Consider the following 21,707-nt stretch of genomic DNA (forward strand, 5'->3'; position numbering starts at 1 on the left):
ATTCTCCACTAATGTTGCATCTGCTTTTCTTTTTAATCCAGTGGCAAGTATTATGGTGGCCAATAAAAATCTGGTAAATTAGTAGCCAGTTATCTCAAGATCAAATAGAACAGAAACAAAATTGATACTATTAAGGATAAAGACTCTAATTTATTATATAACTATCAATAAATCTTGGAGCAATTTGTACAATTTTACAAACAGCTATACATTCCTGTAAACACTGCCAAGGACTCCGACATTAATCATTACCTTTTCATCTCCTACAAGGATTTTGATCAATCAATAGATTTCACTGATTTCACAGTGCTTAATTTTCCCTAAAATCAGACAAAGTGCCAGAGACTGATGGCTTTATCGCTGGATATTTCACTTATTTCTCAAAACAAATTTTCCCCAAATTATCTCTTCTTATCAATATCTTCCTTCAATCAGGCAAATTTTTTGATTCTTTTTTGGTTCCCCCATTTGTCTTATTCCAAAGGAAGACAAGGATTCACATCAATGTAAAAGTTACCAGCCAATTTCATGTGTCAACATTGATTATAAAATATTTTCTAAACCCAAAGCTCTCCATCTGTAATCCTTTTTGCCTAATTTGCTCAGAAAAAACTATCTGGATTTGTCAAGGAATGTTATATAACTGACAACACTCGTTTATTTCTTGACATTCTCTCTAAATCTCAAAAATCAATTTATGCTTTAGCAGCCATTACCCTAGATGCAGAGAAGGCATTTGATCGTGTTAATTGGTCTTTAATTTTACATACTCTAAAATGGCTTGGTTTTGGAGCTAAAATCATTTCTCTTATCTCCCTTCTATATTCCTCACCTAAAGCAGCCATTTAAGGAAATGGGCATAATTCCTCCTATTTCGCTTTGGGTAGGGGTGTTTGCCAAGGCTGCCCTCTTACACCATTCCTCTTTAATTTGGCTCTTCTACCTTACCTCTCTAGAATTAGAAATAATCCTGTAATGCAAGGGGTTCCAATGAAATACTCAACAAATTAAGACAGCAGTATATGCTGACGATATTCTTTTATTCAAATCTGAAACTCATATTTCACTTCCTGCCTTCCTCCATGAAGTCCCCTCTTATTCTCTCATCTTCAGTTATAAACTTAGCCACGACAAATGTGAAATCTTACCCTTAAATAAATACACCTTCAGAAATCATTTTTCAGCAACTAACTTCTCTTGGTACACTTCCACATCTAAATACTTGAGGATATAGTTTTGACAGTTGCTCGAAACCTCTGTTTCTCTGAGTCATGGGGACTGTAAACTTAAAATAGCTACCCTGGTCAACCGCTGGCATCCTTTGAATCTTTCCTGGTGGGGTCGTTTAGATACAATTAAATGATTATAGTACCTATTGTTCTCTATACCATTTCTAATATCCCAGTATCTATCCTGCATTTTTTTTAAAGTAAATCAATTCCATACTATCATCTTTCTTAAGGAATAGGAAGAAATCCTGCGTCTCCCTAACCAAACTAAAAAATCTTAAAACAGATGGCGGTGTTAGCTTCCCTTATTTTCCTAAATATCATTCTGCTTTCTTATTAAGACAATATGCTCACTGGATCCAAGAAACAACTAAAAACTCTCCCTATGGGTAGATTTGGAGGAGTCTTTCCTCTCCCCCTTTTCTTTATGTGAAAACGTGGCCTAAAAAGCCTCAAAATCTATACTCTTCCATTTTTAAACACCTTTGTTGACTATTAAAACCTGTGACACTGCACGATCACAATAATGTTCCCTCTTTCCTCAACTCCCCCATTTGGTACAATTGCTCCATCTTGCACAAGAATCGACCCATTTACTAGTAAACGTGGCAGAAATCTGGATTAATCGGGATCAAACAACTCTTCATTAATTAAACAGAGTGATGAGAGGCAACACAAAAAGTACATAATTGAGTCGACAAACAAACATTATTTTTTTCTCAAATTCTCTTGGTTGTGCATTGCAATTCTTTTATTTCTTGAATTCTTTGAACAAATGCGTACAGCTAACGTGTTTGCCCCAGACAGGGATTCTTCAGGGCAAAAAAAAACGTCAGGCGCCATTCAGATTATCACACTGCAGAAACCCGATGGCGTGCTGTGTTCAATAATTTCCCTTTTCTCAACCAATTACATGCAAATTCCACTTTATTGGCGTCCAAAAGAGAATGGTAGACACAATTTCAATTTTCACCGATCAAGATGTCAGTGGCGAGTTGTTTCAATAGATTCTCTTTTCCAACAAATGCATGTCACTTTCAGTTCTTTCAATAATGTCCCTTTTCAAACAAGTACATGCCACTTCCAGTTTAATGGCACGCTTAACGTCAATAACATTAGTCAACTGCAGCTAAGTAGATGCAATTGCATCAGGCAAGTTCAAATGGGTAAGTCCATCCAAGTCCAAAACGTATCCTTTGTACAAAAAAATTACTATTTTTTTTGTACATGGGATACGGGATACATTTTGTACTTTATGAGCATGTATTTTACTATTGTGATATCCCAACTCAAATCGGATAGTTTATATTCTTATTATGATTCTGTTCAAGCGTTTGTTCTCCATCTACTCCTCCCGGTCATTTACAATCTCTGTATTAACTTTATTGTATATCTGTATTTGCTTGAACCTAATAAAGTTCTTCTACAATGAAAAGAAAATAAGTGGTGGGAAGTAAATTATAAATTTAAGTTGGAACTATATCATTATAATTTATTAAGTTTGTATAGTTAAGCTGGGTTTGTATAGAAAGAATAAATACAGTTTTTTCTAAATACAACTTAGCTTCAACCTTTGTTTCTTTAATTGAATACAAAGGCAAGAGGAAGGTAAGATGATGAAGAAGGGTGCAATGTGACTCCTTTTTGCAACCCACTTTTGTAATGTGCCATATTTACCAAAACTCCAGACTATGGATCTGGTTATGATGGCGGTGGGACCGCCACTGTCAGGCTGTCAATAGCGGCCCCACCACCATCCAGCCCATTGAATCCGACTGCCGCATTAGATTGCATCTTGGCAGTATGGGGGAAAGACAGCTGTGACCAACAGGTTCAAGGATCCCATCAGTGCGGCGGTCGTACTTCTTTTCTCTGCAATGTGGGATTAGGATGTCCCTTTGCGGCTGCCCTCTCATGGTGGTTCACCTGCCATGAAAAGGCAGGCAGGAGGTCCCTCCTGGCCCTCTGATATGGCCCTATGGTGCCCCCCTAAACATCCCTGAACTAAGTGGCAGTCACTGTGCGGTGCCTGCCACATGGTGCAGGGATGTTTTAAATGTGCATATTTTATATTTGGGCATGTGCTGCAGCCCACAGCACACGCTGCAATGCAAAATATACACATTACGACCACTATGAAGGCAGATGTATCATAATGCAGGCAGCGGAACCGCAGACTTTTACTAGGGCGGTCCTGCTTCCACATTGGTGTTGAGAGACATAAGTCTGCCAGACATCTTAATCATCCCCTTAATGTCAAGGGCACTGCTCGCTCACTTGTTTCTCCTCCTGTCCTTCTCTGCACCTTCCTGTCTTGCACTCTCATATCTTCTCCAACTCTGTGTATGTATTTAAAAAGGTGTACATCAATTAAATTAATTTATGATGCAATAAATATTATTTTACATTTATTTCAGTGGTCATCTTAACTTGCATCTCTGATAATGTGGGGAATAGCATGATAATAACACAATCTTTTTTTCTAAACTAAAGCATTTGTTAAACATGACTGGGTTCAAGATTATAGAGCACCATTTTGTACATTTTGTACTTACAAAAGATCTCAGATGGATCATCAATTGAAAATGCTTGAATCTCAAAAAATATTCTTGCTAAAGTCATAACAACAATCTGTTTTCCAAGAGGGAATTTTCAAGTTACAGGAATGCGGAATATGGTTTGGTTGTCCGCACACCTATGCAAGGCCCAGTGTGAGGTACTTACTGACTGAGGTAAATGCCTCCTAGTCTATGTTTGAGGCATAACCCATGGATTAGGTATGTAATGCATCAAATTCAGCTTGTTGTGACACTTTGCCACACATTTTCCCTGATAGATTTGTTGGGGAGAAATATGGGTTTTAGTAATTACCCCACCCAGGGGTATAGTCCCCATGTGCTAATTACTACATAATTTGGAATTCTGATCCTTGTGCACACTCCTGTTTACAGGGGATTGTAATTTACCCCACTACTCATATTCAGTGTCATTAGGCTCTAATTCTGAGTTTGAGGTTTAATTCTGATCCCGGTGTAAACAGAAGTTGCCACAGGTATCAGAATTGGCAAAAGTGCAGTAAAAAGCAAACCATGCAGAGTTTGGTACAATAAGTACCTGATCTGCACATTATGCATCACTTTACTCTCCAACACTCAGAAAAGAAGATGTTTACGGCATCCAGGAAAAGCTTGCTTATTTGCTTGGGACCACACACTAGTGAAACCGAGTACCTGAGACCTGCAAAGCAGATACACACATCAGAAAACACAAATAAATTGCAGACCGAACAGACCGAAAGCAAAAGTGATAAGAATTCAAATTTACCCAAAAACACTTATAAATTGTAGGATGACCAGAAATTTAATAGTATTTTTTTATTTCTCTGTTTTATTCTAGTTTAAGGCTTTTGCTCTATAGACTGTTCCAGGTTGCGGTTTTGTTATTGCTGGTTTTGCAGCTTGTGTAGTTGCATGTGCTTGGTAAGAGAATTTTTTTGTACTATTTACTCTAAATTAGTTTAATTTCCCTACATGAATGTGTTTTTTGCAAATGGTGTAATAACAGCAATATGTTTGGCTTCTGTGTTTTAAGTGTCAAAATCTTTTTGCATTAGTGCTCGATGTGCACTTTGTTGACTTTTGAGTAATTGGTATTGTTTTTTCTTTCTCGTGCGATATCGTTGCTTTTTGCTGTGTCTCTGCAGAGTAGGTGCTGGTGAGTTTAGCTATCTTTGGTAAGAGAGTTATATTGTTTCTGAGTATATAGATCTCTGTGCTAAAGTCACACTTTGTTTACTACTTATTTTGCAGTGTTGGTTGTTGTTGACTTTTTTGTACAGTCTCCTTTCTTAGCAAGGATAACGGCTAATCGCGGGATTACTGCTCAGCAGGTTGTTGGTAGGCTTTTTGAGTTTTCCACTGACCATGGTTTAGAGACCGACACTGACTCTGATTCTAAATTCTGAGGCAGAGGTTGGAGGGGAAGATTCAGGTAGTGAGTTTTCTCTCCACATGGAATCATCGGATGATGAAGCTACTGTGTGGATGAGGCTACTCTTAGTGCGGATGAAGTGCCTATGTTAGAGGAGGACATTGATGTGCCAATAGTGCGGCAAGGGGAATCTGGGCTGCAGCCTGCGGCTTCAAGGCTTCCTGTTGGTGTAGTGCCCACACATAAGTGAGGTATCATTTTACTCAGGAGAAAAAGGGGAACTCTGGGTGGTAGGACATTTGTGCCGGCACAAAAATATGTGGCAAATTTGTTTTTTTTTCAGCTAAATTTGAGGTTTGAATGGCATTCTGGGTAGGAAAACGTTGGGGGATCCACACAAGCCATACCTCATTGGACGCCCCTGGTTGTCAAGTTATCAGAAATGTTTGGGTTTGGTACTTTCCCAAGATGGCCGCCGAGCCAGGGGCCAAAATCTCAGGTGCCCCACAAAAACCAGGTCGTTTTGCTGTAGGTAATCTTGACGTTTCCACAGTATGATGTGGGCCATTTCCTGTTGCATCCACTATGCCTACCCACGCAAGTGAGCTACCATTTTTATCGGGACACCTGGAGTAACGCTGGGTGGGAGGAAATTTGTGGATCCACACAGATTACAGATCTTTCCCACACAGAAATTTGAGAAAAAAGTACATTTTTCAGCAAAATTTGATGTTTGCCGGGGTTTCTGGGTAGGAAAATGATGGGGGACCCATGCAAGTCATACCTTTATGGACTACCCGGGTGTCGAGTTTCAAAAAATGTGTGGGTTTGGTAGGTTTCCCTAGATGGCTGCCGAGCCCCGGGCCAAAACCTTATGAGCCCCCCATGCAAAACCAGGTTGGTTTGTGATAGGTAATTTTGATGTTGCGAGTCCTTGACCCACCCACGTAAGTGAAGTACCATTTTTATCGGGAGACGTGGGGAAACGCTTGGTGGAAGGAAATTTGTGGATCCAGGTAGATTCCCGAACTTTCCCACACAGAAATTTGAGAAAAAGTGAATTTTTTGGCGAAATGTGAGGTTTTCAGGGGATTCTGGGTAGGAGAATGATGGGGGACCCACACAAACCATACCTTGTTGGACTCCCCAGGGTGTATAGTTTCCAGAAATATGTGGGTTTGGTAGGTCTCCCTAGATGGCTGCCGAGCCCCGGGCCAAAAACTCATGGGACCCCCAAGCAAAACCAGGTTGGTTTGTGATAGGTAATTTTGATGTCGCCTCAAAAGGTTTTGGGCCCTTGCCTGTTGCGGGTCCTTGACCCACCCATGCAGGTGAGGTACCATTTTTATCAGGAGACCTGGGGAAATGCTGGGTGGGAGGAAATTTGTCGATCCACGCAGATTCCAAAACTTTCCACCACAGAAATGTGAGGAAAATGTTGTTTTTTTGACAACTTTTTAAGTTTGCAAGGGATTCTGGGTAACAGAGCCTGGTGAGAGGCAGTCAAGTCACCCCATCCTGAGTTTACCTGGGTGTCTAGTCTTCAGAAATGTGTAGGTTTGCTAGGTTTCCCTAAGTGCCGGCAGAGCTCTGGTTCAAAAACTACAGCTAGGCACCTTGCCAAAAAAGGGTAATTTTTCACTGTGAAATTGAGGTGTGTCCACGTTGCGTTTGTGCTGTTTCCTGGCGCTGGCACTAGGTCGACCCACACAAGTGAGGTACCATTTTTCTTGAAAGACTTTGGGGTACGCGGGGTGGGTGGAAATGTCTGGATCCACGCAGATTCTTGAACATTCCACCACAGAAATGTAGGGAATATGTGTCTTTTTTTAGACTTTTTTTAGGTTTGCAAGGGATTCTGGGTAACAGAACCTGGTGGGAGGCAGTCAAGTCACCCCTTCCTGGATTCCCCTGGGTGTCTAGTTCTCACAAATGTATACGTTTGCTAGATTTTACCTGGTGCCGGTAGAGCTATGGTTAAAAAACTACAGCTAGGCACTTTGCCAAAAAAGGGGCATTTTTCACTGCGAAATTGAGGTGTGTCCACGTTGAGTTTTACACCGTTTCACAGGCACTAGGCACAGGAGGGAAAAGGCCTAGCAGCGAAGGGGTTAATATTTATTAGTTTTTTTTTATTAAGAATATTTTTTTAATTGATTATTAATTATGTTATTTATGGAAGTACATTTAATTTAAAATTTTGAAGTTTTTTGTTTTTGTTGTGGTGTCATATGGTAGGAAATAAAATAAATACATTAATGTATTGATTAATTATTTTGTTTGTGAATATTTTTTAGTTTGAGTGATTTTTTTATTTATTTATTATAGGTTTTTGTTATATGTAATTATTATTATAATTTGTTTTCTTTTTATATATTTAATTTTTTTATCATATTTTAAATAATGTTTATTTATTTTCATTATTTTATTCAATTTTTAATATATATTTTCTTTTTGTAACTGTTTGAGTGTGGATCGTCATTTTCGTATCTCCGCTATCTAACTAATTTGTGGAACCTCCTGAGGCTCAGCCGGGAGTAGAACTGCATCGCATCATATGCTTTTAAAATTTCACTAGAATTGTTTTTTAAAATCACTTACTCGCCTCCTGGCACCAGATCTTCTTGGGCAGGTCACTTCATTTACAGCGGATTAAGCGCTGCAAACCGAGTCTTGCTGATAATTTCAGCCGCAATTCCCCTCGCTAAGACACGGGACACGCCCACTTACGAGGCCACGCCCCCCCGCAACAGGTATAAAGCGCGCTGACCACTAGCGTCGCTTGTTAATTTGTGGAACCTCCTGAGGCTCAGCCGGGAGTAGAACTGCATCGCATCATATGCTTTTAACATTTCACTAGAATTGTTTTTTAAAATCACGTACTCGCCTCCTAGCACCAGATCTTCTTGGGCAGGTCACTTCATTTACAGCGGATTAAGCGCTGCAAACCGAGTCTTGCTGATAATTTCAGCCGCCATTCCCCTCGCTAAGACACGGGACATGCCCACTTACGAGGCCACGCCCCCCCGCAACAGGTATAAAGCGCGCTGACCACTAGCGTCGCTTGTTAATTTGTGGAACCTCCTGAGGCTCAGCCGGGAGTAGAACTGCATCGCATCATATGCTTTTAAAATTTCACTAGAATTGTTTTTTTAAAATCACTTACTCGCCTCCTGGCACCAGATCTTCTAGGGCAGGTCACTTCATTTACAGCAGATTAAGCGCTGCAAACCGAGTCTTGCTGATAATTTCAGCCGCCATTCCCCTCGCTAAGACACGGGACACGCCCACTTACGAGGCCACGCCCCCCCCCCGCACCCGCCCCGTCCCCACCAATAAATATGTGTATCTATCGGAAGCGCAGCGGACGAGCGCAGCAGGCGCGACGTCTGCGCGCCGAAGGCGCGCTAAAGGCAAGCTCGTCTGCACTCGTCCGCGCCGAGGACGGGCCTAGGGCCACCCCCCCTACATCACCTCCTCCCGGGCCCACTCATAGCATGGTGCCACTAACTTACACCTCTGCTCAACTCCTAAGTATCAGACCCAGATCAGATGTAGCTCACACTCCACCTCACTTTAGCTATACCAATCTTGATATACGACCACTCAACTGTCCCATGTGCATTCAAAATATACCTGCTCCCCCCACAACCTCTTGTCCTCAGGTATTAGCGGCATTCATAAATGTACGGTCTCTGCCGAAACACAAATTTGAAATCGCTGATTTAATTGACTCACAGAGACTAGACATATTGTTTGTCACTGAGACTTGGGGGGATGAATCATCCGGTCCTGATTTCAGAGAGGCTACGCCCAGCAACTACTGTGTCTGCAAGTTAGACAGACCAAAAAGGAAAGGAGGTGGAATAGCTATTATATATAAAGACCAATTTAAAATTACTACTACAGAGTTAAATGACATCGAGTGCGAGGCACTCCTCTTTACTATAAGCCTCTCAAGTAGATCATCATTCAAAGGCATTTTAATCTACCGCCCTCCAGGACCCAGATCCAAATTCCTTTCGTCTCTAGATAACATCATCGAGGCCTCAGTAGGATCACCCCACTTCACCATCTTGGGTGATTTCAATTTCCACCTCGAAGCCTCAGATGATCCGGATACTGTAACTCTAATCAATGACCTAGAGGCAGCTGGTCTTCTACAAATAGTTAAACAGCCCACACATAAAGCGGGACACACACTGGATGGACTTTTTACTAGTAACTTAAAGATTGCCATCACCAAGGTCATTCCTGTAGTTTGGACAGATCACGCGGCCTTATGTTTTTCCATTCCAACCAACTCTAACAATCCCCAGTCTATACCTTCTACACCCATGAATTTTAGAGATTGGAAAAACATCAATCTGGACCTTCTCGCACAGATAATGCGAGATAGCCCTATGCCTAATGAACAAGATCCCGCTAACTACCTGAACAATCTAAAGGCAGCCTGTAATAAGCTAGCACCTAGCAAAATTTCTCACAGAAATAGAAAACTCCCTTCGGCTCCTTGGTTCACCGAGCCTCTCCGACTGCAGAGACAATACTGCAGGAATCTAGAAAGGCAGTGGCGTCGCCATTTCAATCCCTGCGAAAAGACCACATACAAAAATGCTTTATCAAATTACAAAAAACTTATAACAGCAGAGAAAACCACTTACTACACCAACCAAATCAATCAGGCTAAAAACAGTACAGGCAAACTATTTCAGGTAGTTAACTACCTATCCAACCCCCTTGCACCTCGCCCAGAAGGATCTCAGGCTCTCTCAGATGCCTTGGCCAATTTCTTTGAAGATAAAGTTAGAACTATCTTCACTACAAAACCTTAGTCAGCACACTAGTCTTTCCTAAAATAGACTATTGCAATGCCCTCCTACTGAACGCACAACAAAGGGTTCTCAACAGACTACAAACGGTGCAAAACGCAGCGGCCAGGACACTGCTATCCATCCCTAAGTTTGCATCTATCTCCCCTTACATCAAACAATTACACTGGCTACCTGTGAGAAGCAGGATTAAATTCAAGGCTCTATGCATAGCATACAAAGCTATCCACAACCAAGGCCCTCTATTCTTAAGACAAGCCTTCCGGCCGCTCGAACACCTCAGAACCTTACGCTCATCCACAGCCCATCTACTAAGAGTTCCTCGAACACGAAGAGCTAATTGGGGAGACAAACGTTTCTCTGTCGCTACAGCCAAGTTGTGGAACACACTCCCCTTCCACATTAAAACCGCGCCGACACTCCTCAATTTCAGGAAAAAACTAAAAACGTGGTTGTTCCCAGCCTGAATACTCCCCGATCCATTGGAAGTTCTGCAACTATAGCGCCGAGACACCCTTGAGGTATTTGCGCGCTCTAAAAATTGCTCAAATAAATAAATAAATAAATAACATTTTCCCTAATGTTGCAGTCACTGGAGTAGGAATAGTAATTTTTACCCCTCCACTATACAACACTTTCCCCACTGTTGCACTCACTGGAGTTGGAATAGTAATTTTTACCCACTATTGCACTCACTGGAGTTGGAATAGTAATTTTTACCCCTCCACTATCCAACACTTTCCCTACTGTTGCACGCACTGGAGTGGGAATAGTTAATTTTACCTCTCTGTTATCCAACACTTTCCCTACCGCTGCACTCACTGGAGTTGGAATAGTAATCTTTACCCCTGCGCTATCCAACACTTTACCTACTGTTCACTCACCGGAGTGTGAATAATAATTTTTTCCCCTTCGCTCTCAAACACTTTCCCCACTGTTGCACTCACTGGAGTTGGAATAATAATTTTTACCCCTCTGCTATCCAAAACTTTCCCTACAGTTGCACTAACCGGAGTAGGAATAAAATGTTTTACCCATCCGCTATCCAACACTTATCCTACTTTTGCATTCAGTGGAGTGGGTATAGTAATTTTTACCCCTCTACTATCCAACACTTTCCTTACTGTTGAACACTTTGGAATGGGAATAGTAATTTGTGCCCCTCTGCTATCTCACACTTTCACTTCTGTTGCTCTCAGTGGAGTTTGAATAGTAATTTGTACCCTCCGCTATCCAAAATTTTACCCACTGATGCACTCATTGGAGTCGGAATAGTAAATTTAATTCCTCCGCTATCCAACACTTACCCTACAGTTACACTCACTGGAGTGGGAATAGTTATTTTCACCCTTTTGCTATCCAACATTGTTCCTACTGTTCCATTGATTGTATCTTGAAATGTAAGTTTAAATATTTTTTAATAGTTTAATGTTTTAATTTATAAAATATTTAGGATTTTTATATATTTTAAATCAATAGTATATATTTTTATTTTTTATATTATTTTAAACGTTTACCATACATAAAAAAATTATAAATATATGTGTATAAATTATTATGTTTAGGTTTATTTGTTATATTTTATTAAAATGTAGGTTACATTTATTTTATTTTGCTAAAATTATATTCAATATTTAACATATGTAATATATATTATTTTATATTTATATAAACTTTGATAATTTATACATCTATATTGTTTCTATCAAAATATTTTAGACAATATTTTTGTACTTATCTGTTAAAGTATAGGGGTCAATATTTTTGTTGTCTATATTTTTTACTCAACATCTTTAACATCGATATTTTGTTATATCGATGTTGTGTCAGTGAGTCGTCTGAATCAATTTCAGACTGGATTCATGGTTTTCAGACAGTGCAGGCTCCCCGTCCCTCTTTCCTGTTAGTTTCCTTCACTTGAAAGCCTGGAATGTAAGATCTGATCTTTTTAGACCCAAGTCAGATGTTGCCCTTTAGGTTGCCTGCTTCAGAACTATGCCCTCAGCACAATGTGAAGACGCAATTTTAAGAGCAACTGTAAAGGGTTTTTTAGGATCAAAAAGTTCTTTGGAAAGACAGTGGAGCCTTCTCACTGCCAGCACCTAATCATATATTACTCCTAGAAGTATATATTGCCCTTTGTATTTTCGCAGGGGTCCTTGTGCACACTGATAATAAGCACCCACTTTCACACTGCCTGTTCCAGGGGAACTCAACAATTAGTACCAGAAAAAGCACAGGTGCACCACATCATAGTATACAGTTCAATGTAAACCAATTATTAAGTCCATAATGAGAAAGAAGTTCATCAATCGAGTCTCTTTATTCCATTTTCTTATTAGAAAACAAAACACAAGATACAGCCGACGCGTTTCGTCCAGATACAGGACTTCTTCAGGGCACTTATGTTGTGAGTTCAGATTGCCTCCAAATGTAAGAGGATAAATCAAGTGCACAAGTCAGTGGAAAGTATCCTGGTCCATGAAAGTATATAGGAAGAATATGGAGGTTATCCAAAGCAATGCCACCACTAATCCCGCCAGGTATAATATACAACCCCTAGGTGTGATATCCACAGGCAACACCGTCTTCAGCGCAACCTAATACGCCATCTATCATCAAAATAGTCTAAGCAGATGTCAGTGGACATACATTCTATATTTATGCTGGCTGTATTATTCTGAAACAACAGCTTCCCTCAAAGGACAGATCGATACAACAACAATAATGGAGCCGCGATATAATAGTCGCGTACTTCATGGGAAGCGTCCGGGACCGTCGTGGAGATGACAGTCTCCCTGGCTGTGTACTATGATGTGGTGCACCTGTGCTTTTTCTGGTTCTAAGGGTTTTTTAGGTTGTAGCCTTTACAATAGCCATATCTGTGAGCATTTTGCAGGAGGACTAGTACACCCTTCTACTGTAGTCAGTTGCTGGAGACTGAGATGTTGGAAGCAAGCGGACTACTCTGTGTCCATGTAATAAACATCTCAAAACAAGATTAAGGCTTCGCATCATTACAGATTGGTGATGAGCACCAATGCAACCTCACGCCTGCCTCAGCTCTTATAATTGTGGTAAGAGTGCTTGCTGTTAAAATGAAGAAATCGGTTTCATAATTGGAAATAAAAAAATAATAATAATAATAAATTGCCTCTATATGCCTGCCTGTGTAGCGCGCGCTGAGAGAAAATCGCGCTATCATCTTTTAAAATAAGTTTAATTAGGGAGAACTGCTTTCCGGTGCAGTGCGAGGAAGGAGAATCATTTGCCATTAATTTGAGCACGTGCAAAGCAAATCTCACATGATTTCCCTTGTATTTCGCAATTGGCGGCCATCTTGGATTCAGGCAAAAAGGAAAGAAAATAACGCGAGAGTTTAAAAACACGGTGGCCATCTTGGAGTCATGCAAGTTTTGGGACATTGTACTGAAATACCATATAACTCCATATTAAGATCAGGCAAAACAATTTTAACTCAGTTTTAAGTAAATAAAACAGAATTAAACAACTAAACAACTTAATTACAAACAAATGTAAAAGTATTAAACAACTAAATAACATAATATGGATACTATATTAGTAGAAGAAGGTGAAAATTCAAACAGTGTGTCAACACACAGACACATAGATGAACAAGAAGAAGGAAGTGTGTCTAGCACAATTTATAGAAGGCCATTACCATTTGATGTTACAGATGAGCAAACAATTGCTCAAAGATGGGAAAAGTGGACAAGACGATTTGAACATTTTCTTAAAGCAACATGCAAAAAGTATACCGATGAGCAAGCAAAAGATCTACTACTTAATTTAGTAGGTGATGAAGTGGAAGATTTTATGAATGAAAGGTTTGACCCACAAAGAAATGTAGACTTTGAAAGATACACTTTTAACATGACATGTCCACAAGAAAACAAAACGATTGATGAGTTTGTAACCAAATTAAAAAAAATGGTTATGTTCTGTGAATTTGATAAGTTCAATAACGAAGAAGCTGTCAGGTTAAGAGTCATTCAAAGATATAATTCACTAGAATTCAGAAACAAACTTCTTGAAAAAACCTATGATTTGAAAACAATTTTGAGTATGGCACGTACTGATGCTCAAGCGAAAAAACATGCGAATGACATGGAACAAGGAAGAGTTAAAGCATTAGAACACGTTCACCAAATGACAAAAAAAGACAACAAAAGTGAAGAAAGAGATAAAAAGAAAGATAAAAAAACTAGTAACAGAATGGAAAAGTCAACAAATTTAAAAAAAGAAAGGGAGGAGCCAACAACTTTTAGAAAAGAAAAAAGAATAAGTTACAGATGTGGACAAGCATTTCCACATATGACTACATGTGCAGCCTCTGGACAACAGTGCAAAGAGTGTGGAAGAATGAATCACTTGGCTGCTGTATGTTCAAAAGAAAGGATGGTGGGAAAATGTGGGAACATCATTCTTCCGCTGATGAATTCGAACAAGAGCGTTTATATCTAATGTCAGAAGGAAGTAAGAGTGAGAAAATCCATTTGTAAAAAAAAAAGAAGATATTGAAAAAACTGCTTCTGTTGACATATTAGTAGGATCCCAAAAAGTTCCTTTTGTACTAGCAAGTGGAGCAACGTGTAATATCATGTGTATGACTGAGTATGACAGAATGGAAAAGAAGCCTCCGGTTTCATGAAATGTAAATGTTTTTCAATGGGGTGCAAAAGAACCTCTAACATGTTTAGGGAAGTTTGAAGAAAATCTGTCATATGGAAAGATAACTCTGAAAGAAGGAGTACATGTGTTGAAAGGAGAAACTGACGAGCCATGTTAGTTAAGCAATGTCACAGCTCAGTTAATGAGACTATTGGCTACGACGTTTTGCATGACAACTGAACACCATATTTTAAAAGAGTTTCCTGTTTTGACGAAAGGTCTTGAAAAGTTGAAGCGGAAGACTATTTTGTTGCACATAAATGAAAAAGCGAAACCAGTAGCACAAATGCACAGGAGAGTTCCAATTCACATGCAGAGTAAAGTTGAAGAAGAAATCAATTCTCTTCTCAAACAAGACATAATTGAGCCTGCTACAGGTCCAACACCTTGGTTGTCTCCGATTGTCGTAGTGCCAAAAAAGACATGGACCAAATTAGGATTTGTGTTGATATGAGAGTACCAAATACTGCAATAGAGAGAGAGGGACATCCTGGGCCCCCATTTGAATGACATGATTAGTATTCTGAATGGGGCGACAACTTTCTCCAAATTGGATCTCTGGAAAGGATATCATCAATTAGAAATTGATGAGAAATCAAGACATAGTACGGCTTTTTCAACACATATGGGTTTATTTCGCTACAAAAGACTCAATTTTCGGAAAATGCTCACCTGCAGAGATTTTTCAAGAAACTATAAAAAATGTTATCAGACCAGTAAAAATTTCAATGAACTACAGTGATGATATTCTTGTGTTTACAAAAACAAAAAGTTAACATGATCAAGCACTAAGAGATGTTTGTCAAGAGCTTATGAAAGCTGGGTTAACACTGAACTCTGAAAAGTACGAAATTGGTAAATCATAATTGACGTGTTATGGGCATATATTCTCAAGTAAAGGAAAAAGACCGGACCCAAAGAAAGTATCATCTCTAGTGGCAATGTCTTGTTATGTTATGTTATATCCACTTGTAGCGCGCTCGGATACTCGTGTTCTTTTCTAGGAATGGCCAGTTACTGTTCTCGTTATATTAAAGGTTATGCTACTAGCAGTTCTTCTCTTACAGAGTTAACGAAAAAGAATAAAACATTCCTTTGGAGTAAGGAGTGCAATGATGCTTTTAAGAAAATAAAGAATGGCATAGCATCAGCAGCAACTTTGAAATATTTTGATCTATTCTTATGCACAGAAATTGTGCTGGATGCAAGTCCAGTGGGACTAGGTGCTATTTTGTTTCAACATAGACAAGGAAATGATGCCCCAAGATTTTTGGTCTCAAATGCTAGCAGAAGCTTGACGGACATAGAAAAAAGATACTCCCAACCGGAGAAGGAAAGTTTGGCAGTAGTCTGGGCATGTGAGCAATATCATGATTTTTTGTATGGAAAAACATTTGTGATAGTAACAGATCCTCAAGCTCTCACAACTATTTTTGGAAACCCGAAAGCGAAAAGACCCCTCAGGATTGAGAGATGGGGCTTGAGGTTAATGGACTATGATTTTAAAATAATTTATAAGCCAGGAAAGAGTACAATCCTGCTGATTACTTGTCTAGGCATCCAACAGATGAGAATAACATTTAAATGAATGATACAGAAAACCACATACATTTCATTATTAAGTCAACAGTTCCTAAAGTGATATCTGAACAAGAACTAATTCATAAATCCAACAAAGACAATACTTTAATGGAAGTGAAAAGAATAATAAACCTAAATAGATGGAAGCATGTCAATGTTTCATCGAAGTTTCAACAGGGAGTATGTAGAAGAGACATGTTTACCTTCAGGAAATTTCAAGCAGAACTGACAATAGCCACTTCTGATATTCTTATAAGAGGAAACAGGATAGTTATTCCAAATAGTCCTTAGAGACCTGTCATTAACCTTGCACATGAAGTTCATAGAGGAATATCAGCAACAAAAAGTATTTTAAGAGAAAAAGTGTGGTTTCCGAGACTTGACAGTCCAGTAGAAGAGATTGTGCAATCTTGTCAATTTTGTCAGTGCACCAAAAGAGAAAGAACTGTTGAAGAATTACAAATGTCTAAATTGCCAGATGCCATCTGGTCTGATCTGGCATGTGATTTTTATGGAACTCTGGATTCTGGACGTTATCTTTTTGTGCTGATTGATGAATATTCTAGATTTTCAATTGTAAAACCAGTAATGTCTACCTCTGCATCTGTAATTTTACCTATTCTTGATGACATTTTTCAGCTTAGGGTATACCCAATGTTTTGAAGACAGACAATGGTCCACTTTTTAATGGGAAAGAATTTAGAATTTTTTTTGAATATATGGGAGTGAGACATAGAAAGATTACCCCACTCTGGCCATAAGCAAATGCTACAGCAGAAAGACTGATGGCCACATTGAAAAAAAGTGTTCAGAGGGAAAAGTTAACGAGCATCACTATAAATCAAGCTGTGCGTCAAGTATTACGTGACGATAGGACTACACCTCATGGTTCGACTGGAAAGACTCCTGCAGAGCTAATGTTTGACCAGTCTAGACAAACATGCTTGCCACAAATGCCTTTGAGACCTCCTAAAGAACATACACAAATTACAAAGAGAGATGAGAAAATAAAAGAAAAAATTGAGAAAAATGCAGAACAAAGAAAGTATGTTCGCAGAGGAAATTATTAAATAGGGGATCTGGTATTGGAAAGGCAAAATCAAACAAGAAAGACTATGAGTAGATTTCACCCATCTCCTTTGGAAGTGACCAAGGTGAAAGGTTCAGATGTCACTGCTCAGAATGAAAATAAAGTGATAGTAAGAAATAAGGCACATTTTAAAAAGTTTGTAAGATCCTCAAATGAAATCTAAAGAGAAGGGGATGGTATCAGTAAGTGTACTCCTCTTAGAAGAACAGTAGCTCACATTGGCACACTGGAACTTTTAGTCCTAAATTTAGAATGGTATCAGATACTCATCCAGTGGCGTAGCAAGGGGCAGGGTGGACCGTACCAGGTGACGCGAGTTTTTGAGGCAGCAGCCTCCTGCTGCTCTTATCTACTGTCTCGTGGTGGCAATTGCCCCTGCCCCCACTCTACAAAGCCGTCATCGCAGGGTGGCAATCCAATCGGCTGAAACTCGACAGCCCCCCCTACACACTCCTACTGTTCATTGCTGCCGCCATTGGGCAGAAAACTGATGCACTGCCACTGTTTCCCCAGGGGCTAGCTATGTCACCGTATACATCCATAGGTCTGAGGAGCTTGGCAGCAGCTGCAGGGACGGTAGAGGGGAATGGGGAAAGATGGTACACAGCCTCACAGAGTCTAAGGGCCCATCCATCCCACATCTATCCTGATTGCACTGGGCACAGAAACCTTAAGCACACTACCTGCACTGGATACTGACGGGGGTGGATGAGCAAAGATCACAGCACAGTTGTTTTTTTTAAGCTGCACATTTATGTCACATGTGATCTCTCAAGAAGGTGCCATACCCATCGAGACACCCTATCCCATTGAGGTACCCTATCCTCTAAGCATCCGTGCAATATCCTTTGAACAGAGAATGTGATTACATTTCATCTGGAGTTGAATTTTAGCAGATGCTGTAAAATTGTGTTGGACTTTCACCATAAAAGGTCATAGGCAAACCAACAACAGTACTTTCATACATACACAACTCCCTTCTGTGGTTCCTGTAACTTTTCAACATCTTTGTAATGGCATCTGCCTTCCCCTGTACCAGTATTCCAAGCTCCTGGGCCAACTTTATCATCTATGCTGTCATGCTTACTGTGCAGTGCTCAGAGCTATGCAGTTATCCCCAAGTCATTTTGGTTCTCCTAAGTGCTTCTAGAACAGACTGACAGCTTCCTCAAGTCACTAAAAATGACAACATGGCCCAGCGGTTGACTGAATGGACTGGCTGCTGGTGGTCTATCAAGGACAAGCATTGGTAAAGCCAGTAGTTCTAGCCTTTGATACCTATTGGCACTGCCAATGCCTTTTGTTCATGATGTACAGCACGGGCATTGTTGACTTTGGCGATGAACTGTAGCCATGCTGTACGGCAGTATAGCTAAAAAAAAATGCACTAAGGGGCATTTCTTTATTTAAAAGTGCATTAGCTCTGGCGACGTCGTATTGCTTTTTAAAATTAGTATTATTCATGCTGCAAAGAGAGCTGTGCTTCTGTACAGTATGGCTACAACACATTGCCCAAGCCAATAGCTCCCATAGGTGACACCTATTGGCTTTGCAATGCTTGATTATTATTCTTTCCCCAGAACTCTCCAATCCAAAATGGATGTGAGGATGCATTTCATGCAAAAATACAGTACCAAAATGCTAGTTTTTAGAAACGTTTACATCGCTTTGGGTGGATTCCACATATTTGTGCACAACCTAATAATTTCAGTCACTTCTAGTACTTAGCACACCAATAAATACTGCATCCATCAATACCAGTATTTACTAGCCCTATTTCGCCAAATGGGTAACGCCTATGCTAATGACCCGAAGACATAATTTAGATCCTGACAGATACTGCATTGTCTCTAGTTGCTTAAAGAAGCAATATCACTATTTACACATTAATTATATCTGTCCCCCTATGCAAGAATTTGAAAATATGATATGCAAGTCAAGGACACTTGTAGAGTGATGAATTAAAACTGAGGATTTCCAGTTCAATGCAAGTTTGCACAGTGACTGGGATTCTTAATTATGCAGTAGTTACTGCACACAGTATTTATTTCAAGGTTCCAAGATGAGGCATTTACTACATATTTTAACTACTGCAACGATACCTCCTGCACATTTTGTAAGACAGGTTTCATCACTAGTAAATGCGTCAAGGGAAAAAGATTTGAGAAAAAGAAACTCATGGAGAATTTGGTGCAGTAAATACTGATCCTGCATTATATGTCCCTTTTTCCTTAAAATACTTAAAAAATTAGCTTTTTATAAACAGCTTGTACATTCTCCAAAGTGGAGTAATGGCATTGAATAGGTATGGTAAGTTTGACAACCCTTTTAATCAATTCAGAATCTGGCTTAGGAGTGAAAGCTCAGCCTCTTACCTATCTTTCCAGCTTAAGAAAGCCTGCTTCTATCTTCTGAATCCACTAGTCAGATTTTGACAATGAGAGTTTTGGGCTCAATGTATTTGATAGATAAATTAACCTTTCACAGATAATGGTTATGCCCATTCCTTTACCTCGTCATTGAAGGGAATGGGTGGTACTGTTGGGTCCAGGTAGAACAGTTCTTCACATAGAAGAGCTTTCATGCACAGAGCCAAGCTGTCCACATCTCTTGCGATTGGCCCTACCATTGGTACCACTGAAATAAAAAGAGTGAACATGTCAGAAATATACTAAGTGAAGGCATCTCACGCTGTACATGCATTGGCCAGAAGACATCCTTGATGACATTTATTTTGCAACTCCCCAAGGACGGCCTTCTGCTAACTTTCCATTTTTACTTTCTATCAACCCCCTTTCATGTGCTTGGTTGCATTTTTAGGGTTTCAAGTCTACCCTACTTCATTTCATTTTTTAGGCTACGGTGCTCTATTTGGGTCTTGTTTTCATTTGTTTTGTATTCTCCAAATTTTTTATTTATCTGATTTTATTTTCCTTCTAGTAGAGGCTACTCTCTGGCCAAGTATACTTATTTTGCTAGCTGCTGGAGTTGCTTCCTGATTCACCAGGTTGGTTTGAGCTTCTTTGTGATCTACTGCCAGGTAGAGTGCCCTGCCCAACACAATCCTGATGCATGTGTGGCTACATAGCCAATATGCACAATGGGCATGTCATAGGAACACCTAAAGGAAGGGTGCTGGAGCTTGTCTGCATGTCATCTGGATGAAGAGTAGAATATTCTAATGGTAATATCTTTGTGCCTCACTGTGCTAGTTGACAAAGCCTTATGTTTCAGGGCATCTCCGTAACACTAACCCATGGACCGAGACTAACTCTAAAAGTAGGTTGCTCTCAGCTCCCATCTGTAGACTGGAAAATGCTGAATTACTGCAAGAACCTTCTGTGCAACATCATACGTATAAAAAAATAATCAATCCGGACATTTTACTTAACATTGAAACATTACCTTGCTGATGTATTTACCTTTTTTTTACTTCAATTTTCCAGTCTTTTTGTACTGGACCGTTTGATGTCTAGGTAGATGGCATCACCGATATGGAACCCATCCACCTCCCGGTTTTCTTTTCTGTGCCTTACTCAAATCATGGTTGAATCTGAATTCATCCTAATGTTTCCAGGATTACTAAGGAATCTACCCTCGTCAACTATCCTTTTTCATGGTCACATCAACATGCCATTCTGTTTGATACTGGTCATCTTGGCCTGCTCTGTTAAGCATCAGCCTAGTCAAGGCTAGTCCTGGGGCAAAGTTTCAGACTCCTATCTGACTTTCCAAGGTTTTCCTTTAGTGTTCTGATTTACTTGCTCCAACAGATCCTGAAATTGCTGATAAAAATGTTACTTCCAAACAACTGTAGCCTCTTAAATTAGGATCCACACCTACATGTTCTCTCTTGAGTTGAGGAAATATAAGCAACATCATGTGGAAAGTCTTTTATGACACTCTTACATTCTAAATCTTGAAATTCAATATACTGCTCAACTTAAATCAATGTTGCATCTCTAGTCTTTCTACAAATTTTAAAGACAGAATTGACATCATTTTGGATACAGTTTTGGACTCTTCTAATTAGGTACCTGAAAACATAACCCTACCACTCTTCGCTAAAATAATGTGAACAGATTTTGACATGATTTTTTCAATTATGGACATGGCAAGTCTTACCAAGATCTTAGAAAACAATACAGAGGCTGCTCTTCATTTTGTCCAATAATGTTTGTCTTTCACCTCCCCTCCGCACAGCTTACTTGGCGCTTCAATTTTTCTTTTACTAAAGACAATTTTCCTTCCTCTGTATAGAAAAGGTTTATAAATGATTGACTATTAAAGCATCATCAATCATCTTCCTTGATGCATAACTTTGGTACTATAAACTTACTTGAGGTATATTAC

General features: G+C 39.6%; 1 protein-coding gene across 1 annotated transcript in view; it reads right to left on the reverse strand.

Moving 5' to 3' along the window:
* LOC144800484 (vitamin D3 hydroxylase-associated protein-like) overlaps positions 1 to 21,707 on the reverse strand; it is a 257,769-nt gene that overhangs the window by 89,900 nt on the left and 146,162 nt on the right. Inside the window, exon 7 of the mRNA XM_078671683.1 lies at positions 19,867 to 19,991. Coding sequence (XP_078527809.1) covers positions 19,867 to 19,991 — 125 coding nt within the window. The remainder of the gene's footprint in view (positions 1 to 19,866; positions 19,992 to 21,707) is intronic.

The sequence above is a fragment of the Lissotriton helveticus genome, chromosome 1_2, assembly GCF_964261635.1.
Source record: "Lissotriton helveticus chromosome 1_2, aLisHel1.1, whole genome shotgun sequence".
Classification (NCBI taxonomy): domain Eukaryota; kingdom Metazoa; phylum Chordata; class Amphibia; order Caudata; family Salamandridae; genus Lissotriton; species Lissotriton helveticus.